The sequence below is a fragment of the Pezoporus occidentalis genome, unplaced genomic scaffold (assembly GCF_034315485.1).
Source record: "Pezoporus occidentalis ecotype Australia unplaced genomic scaffold, CSIRO_AGI_Poc_V1 ctg36, whole genome shotgun sequence".
Taxonomy (NCBI): Eukaryota; Metazoa; Chordata; class Aves; order Psittaciformes; family Psittacidae; genus Pezoporus; species Pezoporus occidentalis.
Window position 1 is genome coordinate 2,388,928 of NW_026915591.1, and position 20,719 is coordinate 2,409,646.

Below are 20,719 nucleotides of genomic sequence, written 5' to 3' on the forward strand. Positions count from 1 at the left end.
TCCAAACCCCCTGCCATAGGCAGGGACACCCTCCACTGGACCAGGAAGATTGTCCTCCAAAGTAGGTTTAGAATCAGACCATGCATTCTGAGAGTCTAAGAAAAAAATATATAAAAAATTAAAACAAGGCAGCTAGAAGGTGTCCTTCTAGATTCTGTGAAATTCCAGCTGCATTTAGCAAAGCTTTCACAAGGCCAGAGCAATTACTGTTACTTTTCCGTATTTTTTTCAGTGTTTTTGGGAGGTTTTTTCTTTGTAAACAAAACAAAAAGTAAACAATACAGCTACTGCAGTTCATGTCATTAACTGCTTCAGTCACTTTTACATGAACAGTAAAAGCAAAATGCTATGCCTTATGTGTAATTAAAAAAACGTGAGAGTTGGGAAGATTCTTAGATGAAGCATGGCTCATTTAAATACAGAACTGCTCTCACTGGGACCAGAGATGATTCCAACAGGCACATAAACATAAATCATGTGGGTCACTTAAGTTTTCCTCCTTTAACATGGATTTGCTTTATGAAAATTTACTGCCCTCTTAAAATACACTGAAGAGGAACTGACAGATCCAAACAAGTCAGGCTGCTCCAAAATAAGGTCAAGAGAGTAGCAAAAGAACTTCAGGTGTGATTGTATGATGTTTCTCTTGGAAGATGGAAATGGAAAACCCAACAATGCAGCTTAAAGCTTGGTGGGGCAGTAAGAAAAGCAGAACCCACTTGAACCTTTCACGCATATCAAGACTCTCCTATCTCACAGAAGCATCACATGAATCCACATTGAGCTGAGCAGAAGGGATGGCCGTACCAGCAGGTTCTCTACCCTAATTCAGATTCAGAGCAGCCCTGCGGAGAAGGACTTGGGGGTGTTGGTCGATAAGAAAATGAACATGAGCCGGCTTCAGTGTGCACTCACAGCCCAGAAAGCCAACCGTATCCTGGGCTGCATCAAAAGGAGCGTGACCAGCAGGTCAAAGGAGGTGATCCTGCCCCTCTACTCTGCTCTCGTGAGACCTCACCTGGAGTACTGTGTGCAGTTCTGGTGTCCTCAACATAAAAAGGACATGGAACTGTTGGAACAAGTCCAGAGGAGGCCACGAGGATGATCAGGGGACTGGAGCACCTCCCGTATGAAGACAGGCTGAGAAAGTTGGGGCTGTTCAGCCTGGAGAAGAGAAGGCTGCATGGAGACCTCATAGCAGCCTTCCAGTATCTGAAGGGGGCCTATAGGGATGCTGGGGAGGGACTCTTCATTAGGGACTGTAGTGACAGGACAAGGGGTAACAGGTTCAGACTTAAACAGGGGAAGTTTAGATTAGATATAAGGAAGAAGTTCTTTACTGTAAGGGTGGTGAGGCACTGGAATAGGTTGTGAATGCTCCATCCTTGGCGGTGTTCAAGGCCAGGTTGGATGAAGCCTTGGGTGGCATGGTTTAGTGTGAGGTGTCCCTGCCCATGGCAGGAGGGTTGGAACTACATGATCTTAAGGTCCTTCCCAACCCTAACTATTCTATGACTCTAAGCCTTTAGCAACTTCACTGTTAAAACCTTTTAACTGCTGATAGAACATCATCTCCAGGACCTTACACAGCAGGGACAGAGTAGCTCTGCTGTATTCATCCCAAGAACTTTATAAGCTTTGTACACTTAAAGGCTTCATTAAAAATCTGTAGTATTCAGCAGCAGGCATGTATATATATTCAAATGTTCTCTGCACGAAGCTTCAACTCTGGCTTAGTGCACCTACATGCTTTCTCCTTTATGTGCAACTTCTATTCAAAACTTTAAGTATGCAACCCTCTTCTGCTACTAGTGCCTTATCTTTTACTTTAAGCTGGTAGCTAATAGTCTCCATTTAGTTTAATACAGTTGTTTCAGTTTCAAAACTGCACATTTTAGTCAAACAGTAATTTGTAGAAAACAGGTTAAAGCTTATGTACCATTATACTGATTGCAGGAGTCTAATGAAGCCAAAGTTTCAAAATAAAACCAAAATCATTCTTGTGACACTCCGTGTGATGTCTTACATTGAGATAATTTTTAAAGTAGTCTGAAGAATGCACAATTATCTTGACCATACTTACACATAAGGTTCTATCAGTAGTATTGTGTTTTATGGCAGCAAAATGAGAAGTCACCTAGTTAAAGTTATGAGCCAAGAGCATAAGAATGCAGAACAAGCTTATCAAGCACCAGCTTAATTTTGTAATCATGCAGTTTTGTGAGAAAAATCTGTCTACCTGATCAGTCCTGTGAATTTTACTTTTTCCTGCTTTCCAGTGTTACCTTGATAAAGCTTCCAGAGACAAGCTTTTAAGCTGTTCACAAGGAAGAATCCTTCCACTCTGCAGTAACACAAATATGCTGTCTCCTCACTTTAAAGTTTGCAAACTGGTGTGATAACAGATTTAAAAGTTAAACATCTTTGGTGAGCGGTAGTACAACACTGTCTAGACTTCAGTACTGAATAGGCTCAAATAATTAACACAGAGATGTTACAATCAAAATAAGGGAGCAGTGATTTCCAATCAACTCTAATTTAAAAAGGGAACACGGATGAACAATAACCACTAACAAAAATATAAATTATCTCATTTCTCTCAGATAACACACTCCCCAAGGGGGCCTGGTCCACATATAGTTTATTGATGTAAGAAAACAATACAGTTAGTGTTAGATCCAACCACAAAGAGCAAAAGAATGAGTGAATGAAGGTTTTGTACAGTACATATAGGAAATTAAGATGTTTGTGACAACTATGTATTTCTAAATAAAAAGGCTGCTAAATATATTCAAGTTACTGAAATCTACATGAAAACATATGGATGTTAATAGCAACAAGGTGCATAAAACCAAAACATCAAAATATTGAGCAACTCAATGATGTACTAGATAAAACTTTGCTAACAATGCAAGATGTTTTACAATCTGCTTGAAATATCACCTATACCACACAGGGTAAGCTGAACATTTAGATTTAAGATCATACACAATATTAGCATTAACTTCAACAGCTACAGGCAGGGGATTTTTCTTTTTTAAGCTGGCAAAATGACTACTTTAATAACATCAAACTTTCCTAAATTGAGAACAAATCCAAATAAAATGCTGCTAGCCCTTTCCAGATAAAGCCTTTCCTTTGACTAACCACACTCATTTAAGTCAAAAGCATAAGACAGCATTTAAGAACAATTTATATTACAACATGACTAAAATAATGACATAATCCAGGTTTAAATACAATTTCATAGGCAAACAAAAGAGGATTCTTCTTAAAAACTAGTTTTTATAAATGCAGAATATATTGCATGAGGAACTGCTGGTATTTTTTAAGAAAATATATTGTGCGATTGTGGCTACAATGCACTGCTGCAAAGCATTGTTGTATCTTATAAAAACTATTAAAATAAAAAACTTATTTGAACATAAAGAGTAAGAGAACACAAGTCTTCCAACTACCTATGAAAAGCAGGGTGGAAGTACTGCCAGTTTTTCCTGTGTTGACATTTTACTACTAAGTTTTGGTGACCAACTCCCCAGCCAAAAAATAAATACTTATATTTTTTTAGATCAGGTGCATATTTCAAAGCTGCTATTGCAAGAGTGTTTTAAATGTAATGGACTTAAAAGTGTATGTACCAAAGAATTATAAAAACGCACTATAGTTTTGAGTTATTGTTACATAAAGAACATATTAAAAAGACTGTCAAAGTAAGTAGAAAGGGGATCAAAACTGAACTAACTGAATTAGTGCAGTACTGTAGCCAGGCTTCTAAAATCAGATATAGAAAATATAAATAGACTGCTTTAGGTGATGATTCACCAGTGTCCAAAAAAAGGAACAAGTATTGTGAAAGCTCAGTTAACTTGATCCAGAGCTCTGAGCAGTTCTTCACCCTGTAGCAGGTTTCTGTTGCCTTGTATGGGAGCGTTTACTTCACAATCGTAACTCGTGAGTTGGGGTAGCCCACTTTCATCCATCGACTGCCCTAGAAGTTTACTTGCTATGTCTAAAGAGGGAGGGGAAGGAGAAAATGTGCACTTTATTCACCACTTTTAACTTTTTCTCCGCAATTCTTCATAAAGGAGGTAAGTTTGGGTATGCTTTTGTCACTCAGTTCTCTTTCACACAACCCCCTCTGCCCCCCTCTAGGTATTAAAAAGAGAGACTGACCAGTTGATAGTAGAATGATTGTCTTTTGCTCCACTCCATTATGACCATTTGTTTTGCATCCCTTCACACGTTTCCAAGCAAGTGATGCATTTCCTCCACGGTCACCTGTCTGCTGGAATAAAGACCCCTAGAAAGAAATAAAATAAGTCTTCTTTACTGAATACTGTATCTTTGTAGCCCTCCATGTCCCTCTTCCAAACTAACAGTTCCTGTCACTAATTACTAGTGTAGGCATTGTTATAATTTAAAGTGGGCTTCACTCAGAACTTGGGGAGAAATATATTTCCAAGTACACTAGCCTTAAGAATTATTTAAAAGAAAACTGAATCAGATTTCAAAGACCTTGCTTCCCTTACAGAAAACAATTACTAAATCCTGGTTATGATCAGTTACCAAGCTGAAGATTAGCATGTTCCTGTACGCATACACACCCATTTAATTGCCACTGCTCTTGTATGAGTAAGCATCAGGTTTTCACTAAAGTCTCTGATGGCTTCCTACACTGTAGTTAATAGCATAGATAGGAGATTCAGGAACCTCGGTAAGTCGATTCTATCTAAATTTAAGACATAAATTCTGCTTGCACTCCAGTTACTGCCACCAAGCTGTCTAAGCCAAGCAAAGGGAATGCAGTCCTAAGCCATTCTACCACAGATACAGCTCCTTAGCATATTGTTTTGACAGCAGTACAGAAGATATGGCGATTAGAAAGCTTTTAAAGGCTCCATACGATTAGTATAAGTAAGAAGAAGCTGCCACTGAAACAGAAGGGATGGAAGGAAAACACACCATCTTAGTATCAAATTTACTAGCAAAAGTAGTTGAATCTGCAAATTTGTCTTCTTAGTAGTACTGACTGCTGCTAAAGGAGGAAAAGGTATTTCAGAACACTGCCATTATCCTGAACAGTTAAAATAGCAAAGAACATAGTTTTCAGGTTATAAAACATCCATGTAACTTCAAAAGGACAGCTGTATAATAGAAGCTAAACAACTTTGACTTAGAAATTGCATTTCATAGTAAGGTCGGTCACCTGCATTGTTGCTGGGGTTGTTTTGTGTTGGTTTTTTGTTGTTGTTGTTTGTTTTGGATATTTTGGTCTTGTTTTTACTGTGAATGCAATACAGCCTTCATATTAAGAAAGATATAGCTCGTATCTTCTTGTATCTGCTTGAAATAATATCACTAAGACCCAGCTACATTGAAAATTCAGCTTCTGACTGTGCAGAAACAGTCGACATTTGCAACACTTATTTCCAGTACAGAAAAAAGAAAAATATTTAGTGAAGGATGAAGTCTGAACCTTTAAGCATTAAGCATAAACGCCTGAACACTATTACAGCAGTTAATGCAGAACTGCTTGTTTTCTGTGTACTTAATGACAATTCAGGCTACTCTGAATATTTAATCAGCAACACTACATGACAGCTGTAGCACCATTACATGAGAAAAAGGCAATGGAAGGCAAAGTAACTTGCAGAGCTGTGAATATTACAGAGCTACTGGAAGCAAAGAACAACATGCATAAAAGTGCAAAATATTTAGCAAATGAAATCAATAGTATGATTGTTTTAAAGACTGTCTGCCTCATAGAATAAAAATGGACATATAAAAGTTCTCAGCTCTTCTGGAGGACAAAAATGATAAAACCAGTATACAGTAATTTGTCTCATGCCCAAACCAGAATGCAAATACAGGAATAATTCATAGTTCAAAAGAAAAATCATCCTGCACATGATGGATTATTACCCCAGGAGATGGATTTGGAGAAACAAAGAATCTCAAAGACTACCTTGCAGTAGAGGAACCAAGAATTAATTGTACAAAACTTAAGTGTGAATTTGCAATGAAGGCAGAAAGAGAAATAATAGTATGTAATGGCAAAGCTCAAGATTTCAAAATACTAAGAACTGACAGTAAAAGACAAAGATTACGGAGACAAAATACCCTTGGAGAAAATAACCTAGATAGCCCCAATTAAGTGACACAAACCTAAGAATACCCAAGGGTTTTTTTGAATAGCTAGAACAGACAATGATGAGCTACTCACAATCATGCACACTTAACACTACAAAGAGTGTGCATATAATAGAAGCAGTAGTTATATATATGTGCTAGGTTATATTAATTCTATTCCCTTACGGTTCAGATGGTCTTCTTATGTGATCAAATAAAAGAACGCAAGACTCGATGAAAAAATGAATGCATAGAAAGAAGCACAATAACACTATCTCCAGTACTGACAAATATGAAAATTGAGTTTGAATGCAAAGGTGAAATATGGCAATTTCACATTTAAATGTGATGTCTAACTCTTCTGTGAACATATTTGCTCTTCTACAGAATATGCACAAATGTATTTCCTACCTAATCAAGAAATGTGCTTAGGTATAGAGGGTACTGTTGAAACAGCTGATAGTAAAAGACAACTAAAAAAAAAAAAATAAATAATCAGAGTATCTGTGTATACATGGGAATTTCACTACCAAGCAATTTTCTCTGATCCCAAGATTCCAATGCATACCAAGAACTAAAATTAGGAGTCTGAACTGGTGCCTCATTTAAAAAATTGCAAGGTTAAAAGTGAATATTTTAAAATGGTAAAACAAAACTCACAATTCCAACTGCCTGAAAAAGTGAACCATCATGTTCCATTTTTCGTTTTCTCTGAGCATTATGCAAAGCTAGCATCTTTGGATTTAGTTCTTCATCCATTGCAGTAGATCTAAGAAAAATTGATTCAGGCTGTTAAGACGTTTCTACTATCCTCAAGCCATTTTTCTTTTGTGGACACACATACAACATCACAGAACTGAATTTATGAACTATACTACTTTTCTTTCATAATCAACTCATTTCAACAATCATTGTGTATGAGCATAGCAAATATTAGCTTTTCATCTTGCCATGAAGCTCAGAATGAATTATAACAAAAATTATAGTCTTTGCAGGAAAAAAAGCGCAAAAGTTCATCAATTCACTTTCAACAGAAAGGAGGGAAGGGTGAGTGAGGAAAAGTCTATTCTGAATATTCTATGTACAGAAAAGTGTTCTATAGATCAGCATTCTGATGTTTGACTTCGTAGAGTTTTCTATCATGATAAACATCTACTACGTATGCCACAGTCCATCATTATGAAATATGGCTGATTTCAAACACAATAAATGCAGCACACAGACTGCAGTCACCTCTTACCACATAATGAAGTGGACAAGCACCAGAAATAGCGTGTATATAACTACTTGTACATTGCCTACTGTGCTCTTTTAAAAAGGCTGCACATCAGATACAAGAGCAGAACAAAATTATGTAGGAGTCTGTATGCAGTAGCTGCCTATTAAATCAGATGTTTATGTAAAAGCTACTGCAAAATTAACTTTAGGGAAACTTACTATAAACCACACTAAACTGGTTTCAAATGTCTAAATTTAAATATATTGATTTCTACTTCGAAAAAGAGTGCCAAAGACAACATATAACAGTTGGCGAGATTTAAATGTGTAATACATCTAATTTCTTCAACATATACTAGGGCTTAAGCTTCACTTTTAAAATACCTTTTATTCAGAGTGACTGTTAGCAAACTGGGTGCTCCAGGACAAGGTTTTTCTGTCTGATCCGATGTTCCTTTTCCTGCTCTGATTGGAGATGCAGTTCGACTCCTGTTCCCACTGTAAGGGGATCCTGGGGCACTACTCGTTTCACTGATTATGTGAACAGGAGATGAAGGAACAATTAGCGACTTCACATCATCCACACGTTCCGACACTGGCTTTATTTCATCAGCAGTACTTGATGGTGTCCGAGTCTGCTGAAATAAGGTAATGGTGGCTGCGTTCTGAGAGCCAGAAGAACTGCTTTCCAGTGGAGACAGCTGATCAAAGGATCGCAGCTGGAAGTCATCATCCATTGGGATATAAGGAGCCAACATCTCTAGATCTAAATCAGTTTCCTGGAAAAGACAAGAGGTAAAATTATAAATATGTAAGAACATCTCAGCTGTGACTTCATGGCTTCATTAAGGCTTTTCCCTTTACCAAATCCGTACAGTATTTTTTTGCCATTTAACAAAAATACGGCATAGAAGAGGAAGGATGTTCCTGAAGACATTCTAAGAGAAGCACAGAGACTAAGTATTAAGATTATACAGAATTTTAAGTTAGCATACATTACCTGAGTAGAGAATGGATTTTTTGCTTCGGTATCTATTGCAAAGAGTTTCTCCACTAATTCCAGTTTGAATTCATTAGCCATATCATTATCCACATCAAAGCAGTAGTTGTTGGGACTACTGGGCTGTGAAAACATTGTAAGTGCAGTTTTAAGTTTCTGCCATTACATTAATTTGCACAGGTTCTCTGAAAAATGTTCCAATGTAAAAGCTAATTCCAAACTATACATGCACAAAAACACATTTATACATTCAAATTTACTCCACTCTGGAAGCACACAATTTGTTGGAACTCAGAAGTGGCCTCTACAGTAATAGGTTTCATCTAATTTGCTGTTTAGGGAAGTTGTCTTTGAACCATTTTTCTTCTAGAAAGACCTTCAAGCTCTTCTTGTTTCTATCAGTCAGTACTACAAGCATTTGCAAGACTCACTTTGCTGAAAAGGTGATACTCAGTTTCAAAATTGATCTTTTTCCTCAGATCATGGCATAAGCTTAAGTCACAACATAGAAATAATTTTTAATTCAGGTCTTGGCTACATCCTTAACCTGATTTGCTCCACAGGTCCCAGCAGCACTTGCATTTTAATGACAGTGTATCTAAATTACATAACTAACCTCAGGTGAACTTTGGCTGGTACTTGCATCAGAAGGGCTGGTTGGTTGCTCTTGCACTTGAGGCATGGTAAAAGAAAGTTCAAGCGGCTCTGAGTTTGGCTCCAGCTTTGATACAACTTCTCTATTGAGTGCAGGATCAGCATTGCTACGAAGTGGCTTTGTAGTTTCAGAAGCAGGTAGTGGGGACATTGCCATATTTATATTCTGCAATTTCTCACTGGATGAGGGGAGCATTACATCGTTATACAAAGGAACTTCATCACATTGTTGTTCATCAGACTCTATAAAAATTAAAAGAAACCATCAACCTAAGTAACAATACTGTGCATGTCTACGGACCTCATTAAATTCAAACAGCAGCTGACACACTACTAGGCAAGTGATATTGGGAGGTTATTTTTACTGTAAAATACTAACTTTACTAATTTGCATGATCTCCAATTTAAACACACACCCACCATTACTGCTGAAATCTAGAGAGATAATTGTGTCTCCAGCAGCTGGGGCCAGCACAGTTAAAGCATCTGGTTCCTGCTTAAGTTTTTCAAATAGGCTGTTGGTATCTTCCAAGTCATCTTTGCTGAATATTTTGGTCATTTTCATATCAGGAGAATCCACTGGTTTCAGCATACACTCAGTTTGTCCAAGGGAAAAAATCAAGTCCTTCTGAACAATTCCACTGTCAGACAGAGAGGAATAAAATTGTTAAAGAACAGCTAAAAGGAATAAATTCAGGGTTAATGGTTTTGTAAGTTGGAAAGAAAAATAAAAATAAAAAAAAAAGAAAAGAAATACTTCCCATACCACAAAATCACCAGGATAGGAGCTTTAAGAAATCTTTTTTTCTTACTCATTCTTTCCCCAAATGTAACAGATAGAGCAAGTACTAATTGTGGTGCCATCAAGAAAAAGTCACAGAAATAAATGTGCTTTTCTGAAAGCATTCAGAAAGTAAGAAAAAAAAAGCTACTTTTAAATGAATGTGCAATACGTTGATAGATTGATATTGGTACATTCACTGAAGTTTCAAAAAACTAATTTAGAACTATTGTACAGTTGCAGAAAAAGTCAACAAGTCTGCTTTCAGTTGAAGCTTTCAATTATAAAAGAAATTCTATGGAAAAAAAAAATAGGATTAAAAAAAAAGACGCCATTACTGCTGCTCTGAAGTCCATGACTAAAAGTTATTAGTGAAATGAACTGCTCCAGACTGCAGAATTAGGGAGCTGTCTAGAACACACACAAATTCTCTCACTTCCTTTGTGATAGTACAGCAGAGGCTAGCCCTACGTTCATGTGCCTACAGAGAACTTCCTATTGACACTACAAGATCAAAAAAGTGTTTTGTTTTCAAATGCATTTCCTAATCTTAGGACAGGCAGTATTCTAAGCAAAGTTTCATTAGTAGGAAATAGTCATACCATAACACATTCAACAGGAGACCACATTCTTACAAAGTTGAAAAAAGGATGCAGTGCCATCAGAATCTGACTTCGTCTTCAGCAAAGATAATGACAAAGAACAGCGATGCACACCCAACTTACCTCAACACATAGTTTACACAAACTATGCACTGTGGCTGAGAATTCTTAGTGTTGTATATAACAGTTGCTTGAGTTTCAACCCAGACATAGCCACCTTGTTTAGCAAGCATTCTGTACTGTCCTGTTGTCACCTGCCCTTTGGTGAACACTGAAAGCAGAAAGGACACCAGCTTTAATTACAGGCAGAAAAAAAAGCCCTGTTTTAAGGTAACTTCACTGCAGTTTCACATCTGCCATTAAAAGAAAGCCTTCATTCTTCTGTCGCTTTATCCCAGTGCTGTAGCTCATCTCCTGTAGCTGGAGGGCTTTAAATGTGTCTTTTACTTACTGTCGTGGTGTGTTTTGGTCAGATGATCAGAATCCAGCGCATGATAGTACTCATAGATTGAGCGACCCAGGAGTTCCTCTGGCTCATATCCCATCAACTCTGTTATTCTTTAAAACAAGGGAAAAAATTGCTAAGTAAAAGCAGACATTGACTAGCACAAACATTAAAGAATTTGAATATTTGCACATCTAGAAAAATCCCAGTACATACACATTAGCAGCAATTTTGGTTTATTAGGAGTTTTCATTTTTAAATAAATTGCCTTTTTTAAAATTTTAAAATACGCTTTTTTAAAATGGAAATTTCAGCAGGCACAGGATTTTACTTCTCACTGAATATTTATAAATCATGTCCTATGGACAGGATTAAGTAAATCCCTGCTTTCTAGCCTTCCCCCTTTCTCCTTAAAAGTAGACCAGCTACTTATGGACTATAATATCCAGCTTAAGCAAATATGAGTATTTGCTAAAATAAGATAGCTATGCATCAACTATTGTAAACCTTCAACTAAAAAATTAGGAATCAGATTTATTCTTGCCCATGGCAGGGGGGTTGGAACCAGATGATCTTAAGGTCCTTTCCAACCCTAACTACTCTATGATTCTTCCCACTCAATCACTGCCAGCTTTTAAAGAAAACAGTATTTTCTTCAGCCTCTAGAGGGCCCTGCTAAACAAGGGAACGCATTTATTTTGCCCTATTCTACATGCCGAATGTGACCAATTAAGTACTTTTCATATGACACCATCAACCCTAGAACAGTAGTTTCTGTAGAGGACAGAAAATAACCTGCACTGACATCTCTTTGCTTGTTACAGCACCAACTAATTATAAGTTTGCTTTTGTTATAAAAAAAAAAAACAAACAACCCAACAGGCAGTAGCAAATAATACCCGATTAAAACCACAGAACCCCCAGACTCAAGCAAGAAGAAAACTTCAGGCCAGTGATTTCTTTCACTTCTGTTTTTTAAATTTGTCAAACTAAGTTTCCAGAGAATAGTAAGAGCAGTCTTGTGTATTTGACTACACCCATGACTTGTACCTGAACACAGACATCTCATTTTTAACAGCAAATGTATTGCATCAAAAGTACAGCTAAACTTTTGGGGGTTTTTTGGGCTGGAGAAAGCAGACACTGATCTCCCAAGGAAGTGAAGTGGTAACAATAAAACGCATCTAACAAGTATTACATACACACTCTTTTCAGTCACGAAAATGCACCACCATCTTTGACAAACCTAAAATCCTTCCCTTTTTTTCAGTGTCCAGGAGAACCTTATGATTTCAGTTTAATTACTGCCGCTACACTAAATACCAGTTTGAACAGGCAGTTAACTGCAGGCAAAAGATTTATTCCAAAATAATAACCTGCACTCTCCCTAGATTTAAAAAATACGCTTTTAAATAAGACATCCTGATCAGTTAGTAAAAGCTGAAGTATGTCACCAATGACTCTGCTGTGCAGATGAATCAAGTTGTAAGACTATGTAAACGTATAAGGCCAGCATCAACCAACATGTACCAACCCTGCAAATCCTTCAAATTATTCTTTTTTAAATTACAAAATATATATTACCTTTCATCACAATATGAAAATTTCATATCAAGACTGTGACGACTGAGGAACGTTTTACTGTCCAAGGGGACCTCAATGTTTGATGGATGAGGAATAGGTTCACAGATCAACACCAGACACGTCATGGGAGGCTTTTTGTAGCCACAGTGAGTTTGATTACCACATGTATCATATACACGTATGTGTCCAGTGCAGTGGAGTACCTGTGAGAAAGTTCTATTTTAAAAAGAGACTAGGTTCTTGTCTGTCAGACAACACAATCCATTAACACACCCAGAGCAAAGTCCTTCCCCTCCCTACCCCTCAGTGTGATAGCAACAACAGAAGGGCAGCAGTGCTTTCAGATGGATGGCTACAGGAGAGCAGCAGTTTTCCTCCTCACGCTATGCAGAATGCAATGAGTACACGGGCTGCCAACAACTTCCTCTTGGGCACTAGCTGAAGCCACACTTGATATTTCAGTGTTTCTGTGAACTGTTCTTTGAAAGTTACATTAATGATGACACTGATAAGCAATTGCCTCACAAAGGGTATCTTACTATTTAAATTGGAAAGTTATATTAACAGTAGTGACTTCCATTTTAAATCTTCCGCAGAAGTAATCACATACATTCTCCAAGACACAGTAAGTTTCACATTTTGTGTTTTCTTTTTTAACCATTCTGAAGCAGAAATTGTTTATGGACAGCAGCAAAGACAACAGTTTAATCCAGAATAATGAAATTTAGGTTATAATAGAGAATTGTGAGCCATGATACCACTCGATACAATAAAAGCCTACTTTTTGTCCAGAGGATAAAATGCATTCACTGCAGAAAGTTATCAGGCTGGGCTTTTTTTGTTCCAACCGTTACAAAAGGGATAGCCAGCAGCTTCAGAAAGAATTATACTGAAGTCCTCAATTGAGACCTAACTGTCACGTTTACAGTGTCAAATCAAAAGAAATCAGGTATCAGCATAAGCGGTGTCAAATATTTTTTCTCGGAGAAAGCGTTATGCAAGCATATTTAGTAATTATAATTTCTAGTAAGCAAATGACCTCTAATTTAAAATGGAGAATTCATTAAAAGTTTTGAAAAACTAATTTTAAAACACTTTCAGTTACCTCCACAACGTAGTCAGCATTAAAATTCAGCATATTGAAGCACAATCATTAGATAGTGAAACTCCATCTCACTACATGAAGTCAAAATGTTGAAATACAGTGTTATGACATCTAAACAGGAAGCTGACAAACTACATAAATATTCCTTTGCATTAGTTACCTTCCATGTAGCAGACTTGATATTCACTGTTCTTCCCCTGCTAGTCAGTGTACACTTCATTCTGAGAAAAAAGCTGCGCTCTGTATTTTGCTCTTTGCCCTTTTTCACAGGACCTAGAAAAGCAAACAGTAAATCAATTCTTAAGCTCTTGGATCATCTTCGGAAGGCATTAATTCCCCAACCCCCCCCCCCCCCCCCCCCCCCCCGCCATGTTGTAGACTTCTGAGACTAGGAGAAGACCCACAAATTAAAAAGATTGGTAAACCTAGAAGTGCTTTGGATAACACCACTTTTCAGAGTAAGTTTTACTGTGAGCCAACCCCACATTCCCAGGAAAAAGGAGTGAGGAGAATGAGAGACCAACTGAAAATTTAATATCCTTTAAAATTGTGAGAGAACAAGAAAAGCATGTGCAGAATAAGAAGTGCTATTGAGTTGGTTTCCACTGAAATGCATCAGTAACTCACTGAAGGGAAATTCAAATCAAGTATGTTTTGGACCTGTAGCTTTTCAGGACTGCAGTGTTTTAAGTTTTTCAATTCAGAGTTTAAAACTCTGCTGTTTACATGCATTCAAATATTTACACTCAGAGTAAACAGTACCAAGTTTTTAAACACATTATTAGCATTCTTGGAGGAGAAAATAGCCAAGAAATCGTAACACAAATTAATATTAGTCACACTAATTTTTTTTAGTCTTTCTACCATCAAGCTTTAATTTTTTGTCTTTACAGGGTGAGAACCTTTCAGAGTCTATTACTAGCTAGGCTATTCTGGGCAAAGAAAATGCAAACTGATCCTAACAGGAGGGCAGCTCACTGTGCATGGCAGAAGGAAATAAAGCACCTAGGATAAGGAGCAGTGGAAGAGTAAGTTTGCTGAGGTATGCTAAGGGGTAAGGATCAAATCATAGCAGAGGGTGGAGGTTCAGACCATGCAAGCTTACTTCCGATACAAGTTTATACAGTAATTTGCTCTCATCCTCCACAGACAACAGCAGCTATGAAACTCTTCACGGTGGCTTGTACTCCAGCTACTAGTTTCACAAAATTCACTAGAAAAATGTTAAAAGCCCCTATGCTACACTGTCGATAGCTTCTAGCTGAGGCTAACGGGGGACAAGCCTACTTCATGCAACATCAAAATACCCTTCCTAAAGGGGAGGAGGAATAAAGCAGAGCTCAGAGAAGCAACTAAAAATTATTTAATTCAGTAAGTTTTTTTATAAAACAGGAGTTAAACCAATCTAGGAATTCATAGTTGAAGACCACACATTATTGTTACCAGTCCTCATGTTTAAGGCTCTGCTTTAAGAAGCCACTGTAAAAGATGAAGCAACTTTCTCAAGTCTGATTCAGCACTGGACATTATTTTTAAGATTGCCAGCTCTGAAAGTTTAAAGAGAAACTTCATAAAATCAGAATGCAGTTCAGTTTCTACCAGTCACATTTATAGTCATTTGCACCTGTACAATCCCAAAGGGGAGTATTTACTGCTTAATTCAAAACCAGAATAATTCCAGTGATGTAAGAGCTACAACAGAATGCAACCTGGGAATTCTAATAAATATAAAAATGTACTATTATTACTGTAATTTAGACTTTTGTCTGCCAACTTCATTTGCAAGACAGATTTTGTAATAATGCTTTCCAGACATTTTATTCCTGTCTGGCCAATTTAGACACACTACAGTTGGTTTGCATGAGAAGCTCACTAATATGACATTTTTAAGAATAAGCTTTTGCAACAAGACTTTTTTTTTTTTTTTTTTTTTTTTTAAACACTGCTTTAGTGAAGTTGTTTCCCCATCCCCTCCCAGATGCATTACTGTATCCCAGAAGGATGGTGGGGGAAGTCTCATCAAGCCTTACTTACATCAATACTTTAATACTAAGGGCAGTTTAGAGAACACAAAATCAAAGTTGGGGCCCTTAATGTTATGGTATCTTATCAGGTCACTTCCACTGAATTAAACAGAATGGCAACCTAAGATGAAAGCAGAGGTCAGGCTTGGTAATTTAGCACAGCCTAGATTCAGAATCCATATAACCCTTGTTTGATGAAACAGAAATTAAAAAGGTTGGATTTTGGACATCTAACAATTGAGTAAAGCAGATTTGTTTGGAGGCATGCAGGCTGCCAAGTCTTTATAGTCATTAATAAACCTTTAGAAGACATAAAAGCAGTAATTCATGGGCACTGGTTAAATTCAAAAGCATACAGAATATGTGAACACAGTGTTCTGCTCTCTCAGACAGAGAGGAGTCAGGAATCTGTGAAAAGATACCAATTTCATGCACCAATTAAAAGGTGCAGAGAAGCATCAGTCCCAAAGCCCTTTCTGGGACCATACAAGTATTGCACAATTACTTTTTCAGTGTCTCAAATATAGTATCTTTTTTTATTTTAAGTATACCATCACAGATTCCTGGAAGAAAGTATTTGATTTCAAATTGTCCTGTAAAGAAAAACCCAGACCAGAACAAACGCACCAATTTAACTTCTCCGTATCCCTCTACAGCAGTCGCTTAAGATCATCCTTATTCAAGTTACCTCTAATTTTATTCCTGCAGGCATGCCAATTCTTTCAACCTTCAATAATTCCATTTCAGTCATGAATTTTGTTTTAGATTAAAGTAGTAATGAAGTCTTCTCTCCTTTTTAATTATGATACTGCCAAAACATTCTGGTTATTTCTGTTAGTATCGCTGAACAAGGTTTGTTTTGAGATTTAAGCACTAAAAGATATTAGTTTGTTCTCTCAACAGCTTTTTTTGGCAGATATCCAACTGTACTAATGCTAACAGGAACTATCCATAAAAAAAAAAAAATCAAATCAATTTTGTCTTTCTACTCACCATTTCTGTGTGTAAGCATTTCTCTCAGCTCTTCATGGTCACATGGATGAGTGAAATCAAATACACTGTGCCCCGTCAACTCAAACTGCAAAAAAATAAGAGGCATACAGGTGTCTAATTTTATATATATAAAAACATAACTTTTATAGACTTGAAACAGTGTTAGGAATTGTTAGTATTTCACCTGAGTGAGTCCCATACACTTGTTCACGTTTTCAGACATGTAAATCATGTCCCCATCTTCAGACAGAACCATGACAAATCCATCAAGAGCTTTCAAGTAGAAACAGTTCAGTTCCTTCTCCATTTTGGCTTCTGTCTCCAGCTCACCTACAAGCAGCCACACATTTTCACTTAAGTAAACATCAGCCATTATCATAGAATCATAGAATAGTTAGGGTTGGAAAGGACCTTAAGATATCGAGTTCCAACCCCACTGGCATGGGCAGGGACACCTCACACTAAACCATGACACCCAAGGCTTCGTCCAACCTGGTCTTGAACACTGCCAGGGATGGAGCATTCACAACCTCCCTGGGCAACCCATTCCAGTGCCTCACCACCCTAACAGGAAAGAATTTCCTCCTTATATCCAATCTAAACTTCCCCTGTTTAAGTTTTAACCCATTACCCCTTGTCCTGTCACTACAGTCCCTAATGAAGAGTCCCTCCCCAGCAACCCTATAGCCCCCCTTCAGATACTGGAAGGCTGCTATGAGGTCTCCACACAGCCTTCTCTTCTCCAGGCTGAACAGCCCCAACTTCCTCAGCCTATCTTCATACGGGAGGTGCTCCAGTCCCCTGATCATCCTCGTGGCCCTCCTCTGGACTTGTTCCAACAGTTCCATGTCCTCTTCATGTTGAGGACACCAGAACTGCACACAATACTCCAGGTGAGGTCTCACGAGAGCCGAATAAAGGGGCAGGATCACCTCCTTCGACCTGCTGGTCACGCTCCTTTGGATGCAGCCCAGGATACGGTTGGCTTTCTGGGCTGCGAGCACACACTGAAGCTGGCTCATGTTCATTTTCCCATTGACCAACACCCCCAAGTCCTTCTCTGCAGGGCTGCTCTGAATCTCTTCTCTGCCCAACCTGTAGCTGTGCCTGGGATTGCTCCCACCCAGATGTAGGACCTTGCACTTGGCATGGTTAAACTTCATCAGGTTGGCATCAGCCCACCTCACAAGCATGTCAAGGTCCCTCTGGATGGCATTCCTTCCCTCCAGCGTATCAACCGAACCACACAGCTTGGTGTCATCGGCAAACTTGCTGAGGGCACACTCAATCCCACTGTCCATGTCAGTGACGAAGATGTTGAACAAGACCGGTCCCAACACCGATCCCTGAGGGACACCACTCGTTACTGGTCTCCAGCTGGACATTGAGCCATTGACCACAACTCTGTGTGCAGCCATCCAGCCAGTTCTTTATCCACCGAGTGGTCCATCCATCAATTGATGTCTCTCCAATTTAGAGACAAGGATGTCATGTGGGACAGTGTCAAACGCTTTTGTCCAGGTAGATGACATCAACTGCTCTACCCCTGTCCATCAGTTCTGTAGCCCCATCATAGAAGGCCATTCTTCACTTACTATCAGGAACAACTTCTGGCACCAGTCTGCAAGGAGTCAATCTTGCAGAACTGTTCTAAACTAGTATAATTCACTTATCTAAGTGGTCAATTAAATGTTTCAAGCTATAGAAATGGTATCACAAATCACAGAAAATCAGTGAGGTTAACCCTCTGTGCTTTTATGCATAAATCAAGAAACCTTCTACCTTAAGGAAAAGGACTGCATAGCAAAAATCTTACCATTTATCTCAAAAAGCCGTTACAAACTTCTCGGGGCTTCCTAAGAGAAGTTTCAGAGTATGGATTATCCAAGTTACTTCTCCATGTGGTATAGGTATGCATGCATGAGTACAAATAACGAGTACAGCATCTGTGGCATGCTATACAGATACTGGTTCATAAGCTAACTCAGATACTCCTGTAGTTGCATGGGTAGGTGTAACTGCAGAGACAGATATATATATTCAGCTAGTTTGCCATGATGAGCTAACTAGGATCACCAAAACAGAAAGGGAAAAAAAAAAAAAAACAAACATTGAAGAGTGGCTATAATTTTCCTGTACCATCACCAACAGCCTATTTCTACTGCAAAGTCAGTCACATACTTTCTATGGAAAGGTGGACATCTATGTATTTTAACTGCTGATAGTTTTTGGAAATAGCTTGTTCTTCAATATAACTCCAGCCCCTTTTCCAGATTCTGCTACACTATCTGCTTACCAGCATCTAGCAGCTTTCTCATGCGCAAGTAGCTGATGGTCAGTCTCATAATGGATGCCTTGTCCAGATGTGCACTCACAGTGTGGGGCAAGGGAAGCTGATGGGCAAGCTCATAGAATACTTCTGATTCCTTGCTCCTTCGGCACCGGGCTGCATCTCTTGACTTCTCTTTTCTGCGTTCTGAGCTAATCCTATATAAACAAAGTTTGGAGTTAATACAGGAAACAGAGTTCTCTTTGCAAATTAAATTTGAAACTAAGCTGCCCAGTAGCCAAGTACCCAGTTATCAAAATCAAGTAATTGAAAACCTCAGTTCAAAAGTATAACTGTAATTCTGTGTAGAGTTCTGCCATGGTTGGACTCTGACAGAATTAAATTCAAGCCCACAGAGTATTCCAACAAGACAAATTCAAACAGACATCCACATACTCAGAACCATTCCTGAAGTACTTATCTTATGCTTTGACAGCTGCTTCTCTAGCCTCCAAATCCTGTTTCCTTCCTCTTTCCTAGCTCCTTAAGTCCATTCAAAATACTACAGTGTAAATTATTTCCAGCTCAATGCTCTAGCAGCCTCACGTACACCCTCCGAGTTCTTCCCTTGTTACCATCCTTATAAAGCCCACCTAACAGGCCAGATAAGCAAAGATATTGATTTAACATGAGGTGTCCTGACTTTCAAGCAATCCAAAAAGTCTCTTTGCCAGCTTTCTCCAGTACAGCCCCTTCCATAGTCTCCCCTATACTGGAAAACTCCAGCTGTTAAGAAGGTGCCTTATTCTCCTTCCATTGCTTCTCTTAGGCTCACCTTCTCTAAGGCACATTGAGTAAAAGACAACTCACTAAAAGCAAGCACTCAAACAGCTAAGACTCTCATTCAGTTGGTAACATGGATAATTCTCCCTTTTCCCAGTACCCACACTGGTTCACGTTTGTCTCACGCATCTGTCACATGAGTTTTCAAGTAAGCATTTTCAGATGGAAGCTCCAAATTTTTTTACATTTGAAAAAGAAATATGGTCCCCAAGGAAATTATGTCACTGCAGTTAAATGTGCTTTCATTTTTTAATGGACAATATAAAAGCATACGGTATTATTGCCCATTTTTCTTTTCATGTATCTTCTGAAGGCACCCTATCTTTATTTTACATACACCTGAGGTACAAAAGGCAGCTGCACTAATCTATAGGATCCTCTTTTTTTCCACTGACTTACATGAAAAGTGTAAGATAAACATGTCTGTAAACGCTACTTTTATAATTCAAAGTCACATGCCTTTCGATGTTATCATAAAGAGAATGCATCACTAATTAAAAAACACAGCATTACTTATTAGCAACAATTTAGGAATTACTTTTTTCAAATATCACTAGACTTAAAAGTCATATACTACCACTGCCAAATTCACATTGCTAAGTTTGCAGATCTATGCAAAAGCACTTTTTAATTAGTATGCCTCTTGTCAGAGGTACCACAAATGATAGAGGAAAGCAATTCACAAGCTGATATTACTTGGGAAATAATGAACCAGATTAATGTACGCACATATATACCCAAAAGGACATGCTTGCAATCATTTACCTGATGCGCTACCCCCAAACTAGGCCAAAAACTTGTCTAGTTTGTGTAGAAACATGCAAGCGAAAGCACTGAAACTAACACTGAAAGCATGAATGCCTTGAAACACAAAAGTTCAATAAACTGTGATAAAGACAAACTAAAGTACCAGAATCTCTTCTGTGATTACCTTCATTTTCTCCAGCTTCATTAAACCATATGGCATGCCCATCCATCCCCAACCCCACCATCCTCTCCTCCTAACCCTTGCCACTGGCAGCAGAAAGAAGTGCTAGAAGCTTGGTTTTCAGAATGGTAAGTTTTATAGAGC

At 38.2% G+C, this 20,719-nt stretch overlaps 1 protein-coding gene across 2 annotated transcripts in view; it reads right to left on the bottom strand.

Annotated features, from left to right (window-relative positions):
• Positions 1-1,514: 1,514 nt before the first annotated feature.
• The window catches only part of HIF1A (hypoxia inducible factor 1 subunit alpha), a 31,605-nt gene continuing 12,400 nt past the window's right edge, over positions 1,515-20,719 (bottom strand). The window contains exons 2-15 of one of the 2 annotated variants that reach the window (XM_062630759.1): positions 18,832-19,022; positions 16,720-16,865; positions 16,536-16,620; positions 13,679-13,791; positions 12,414-12,616; positions 10,836-10,942; positions 10,508-10,655; positions 9,422-9,642; positions 8,964-9,244; positions 8,348-8,470; positions 7,732-8,126; positions 6,790-6,898; positions 4,174-4,300; positions 1,515-4,009 (exon numbers count right to left, since the gene is read on the bottom strand). In XM_062630759.1, coding sequence (XP_062486743.1) covers positions 3,858-4,009; positions 4,174-4,300; positions 6,790-6,898; positions 7,732-8,126; positions 8,348-8,470; positions 8,964-9,244; positions 9,422-9,642; positions 10,508-10,655; positions 10,836-10,942; positions 12,414-12,616; positions 13,679-13,791; positions 16,536-16,620; positions 16,720-16,865; positions 18,832-19,022 — 2,401 coding nt within the window. In that variant the 3' untranslated portion in view covers positions 1,515-3,857. The remainder of the gene's footprint in view (positions 4,010-4,173; positions 4,301-6,789; positions 6,899-7,731; positions 8,127-8,347; positions 8,471-8,963; positions 9,245-9,421; positions 9,643-10,507; positions 10,656-10,835; positions 10,943-12,413; positions 12,617-13,678; positions 13,792-16,535; positions 16,621-16,719; positions 16,866-18,831; positions 19,023-20,719) is intronic. The other variant, XR_009967032.1, reaches the window with a different exon arrangement.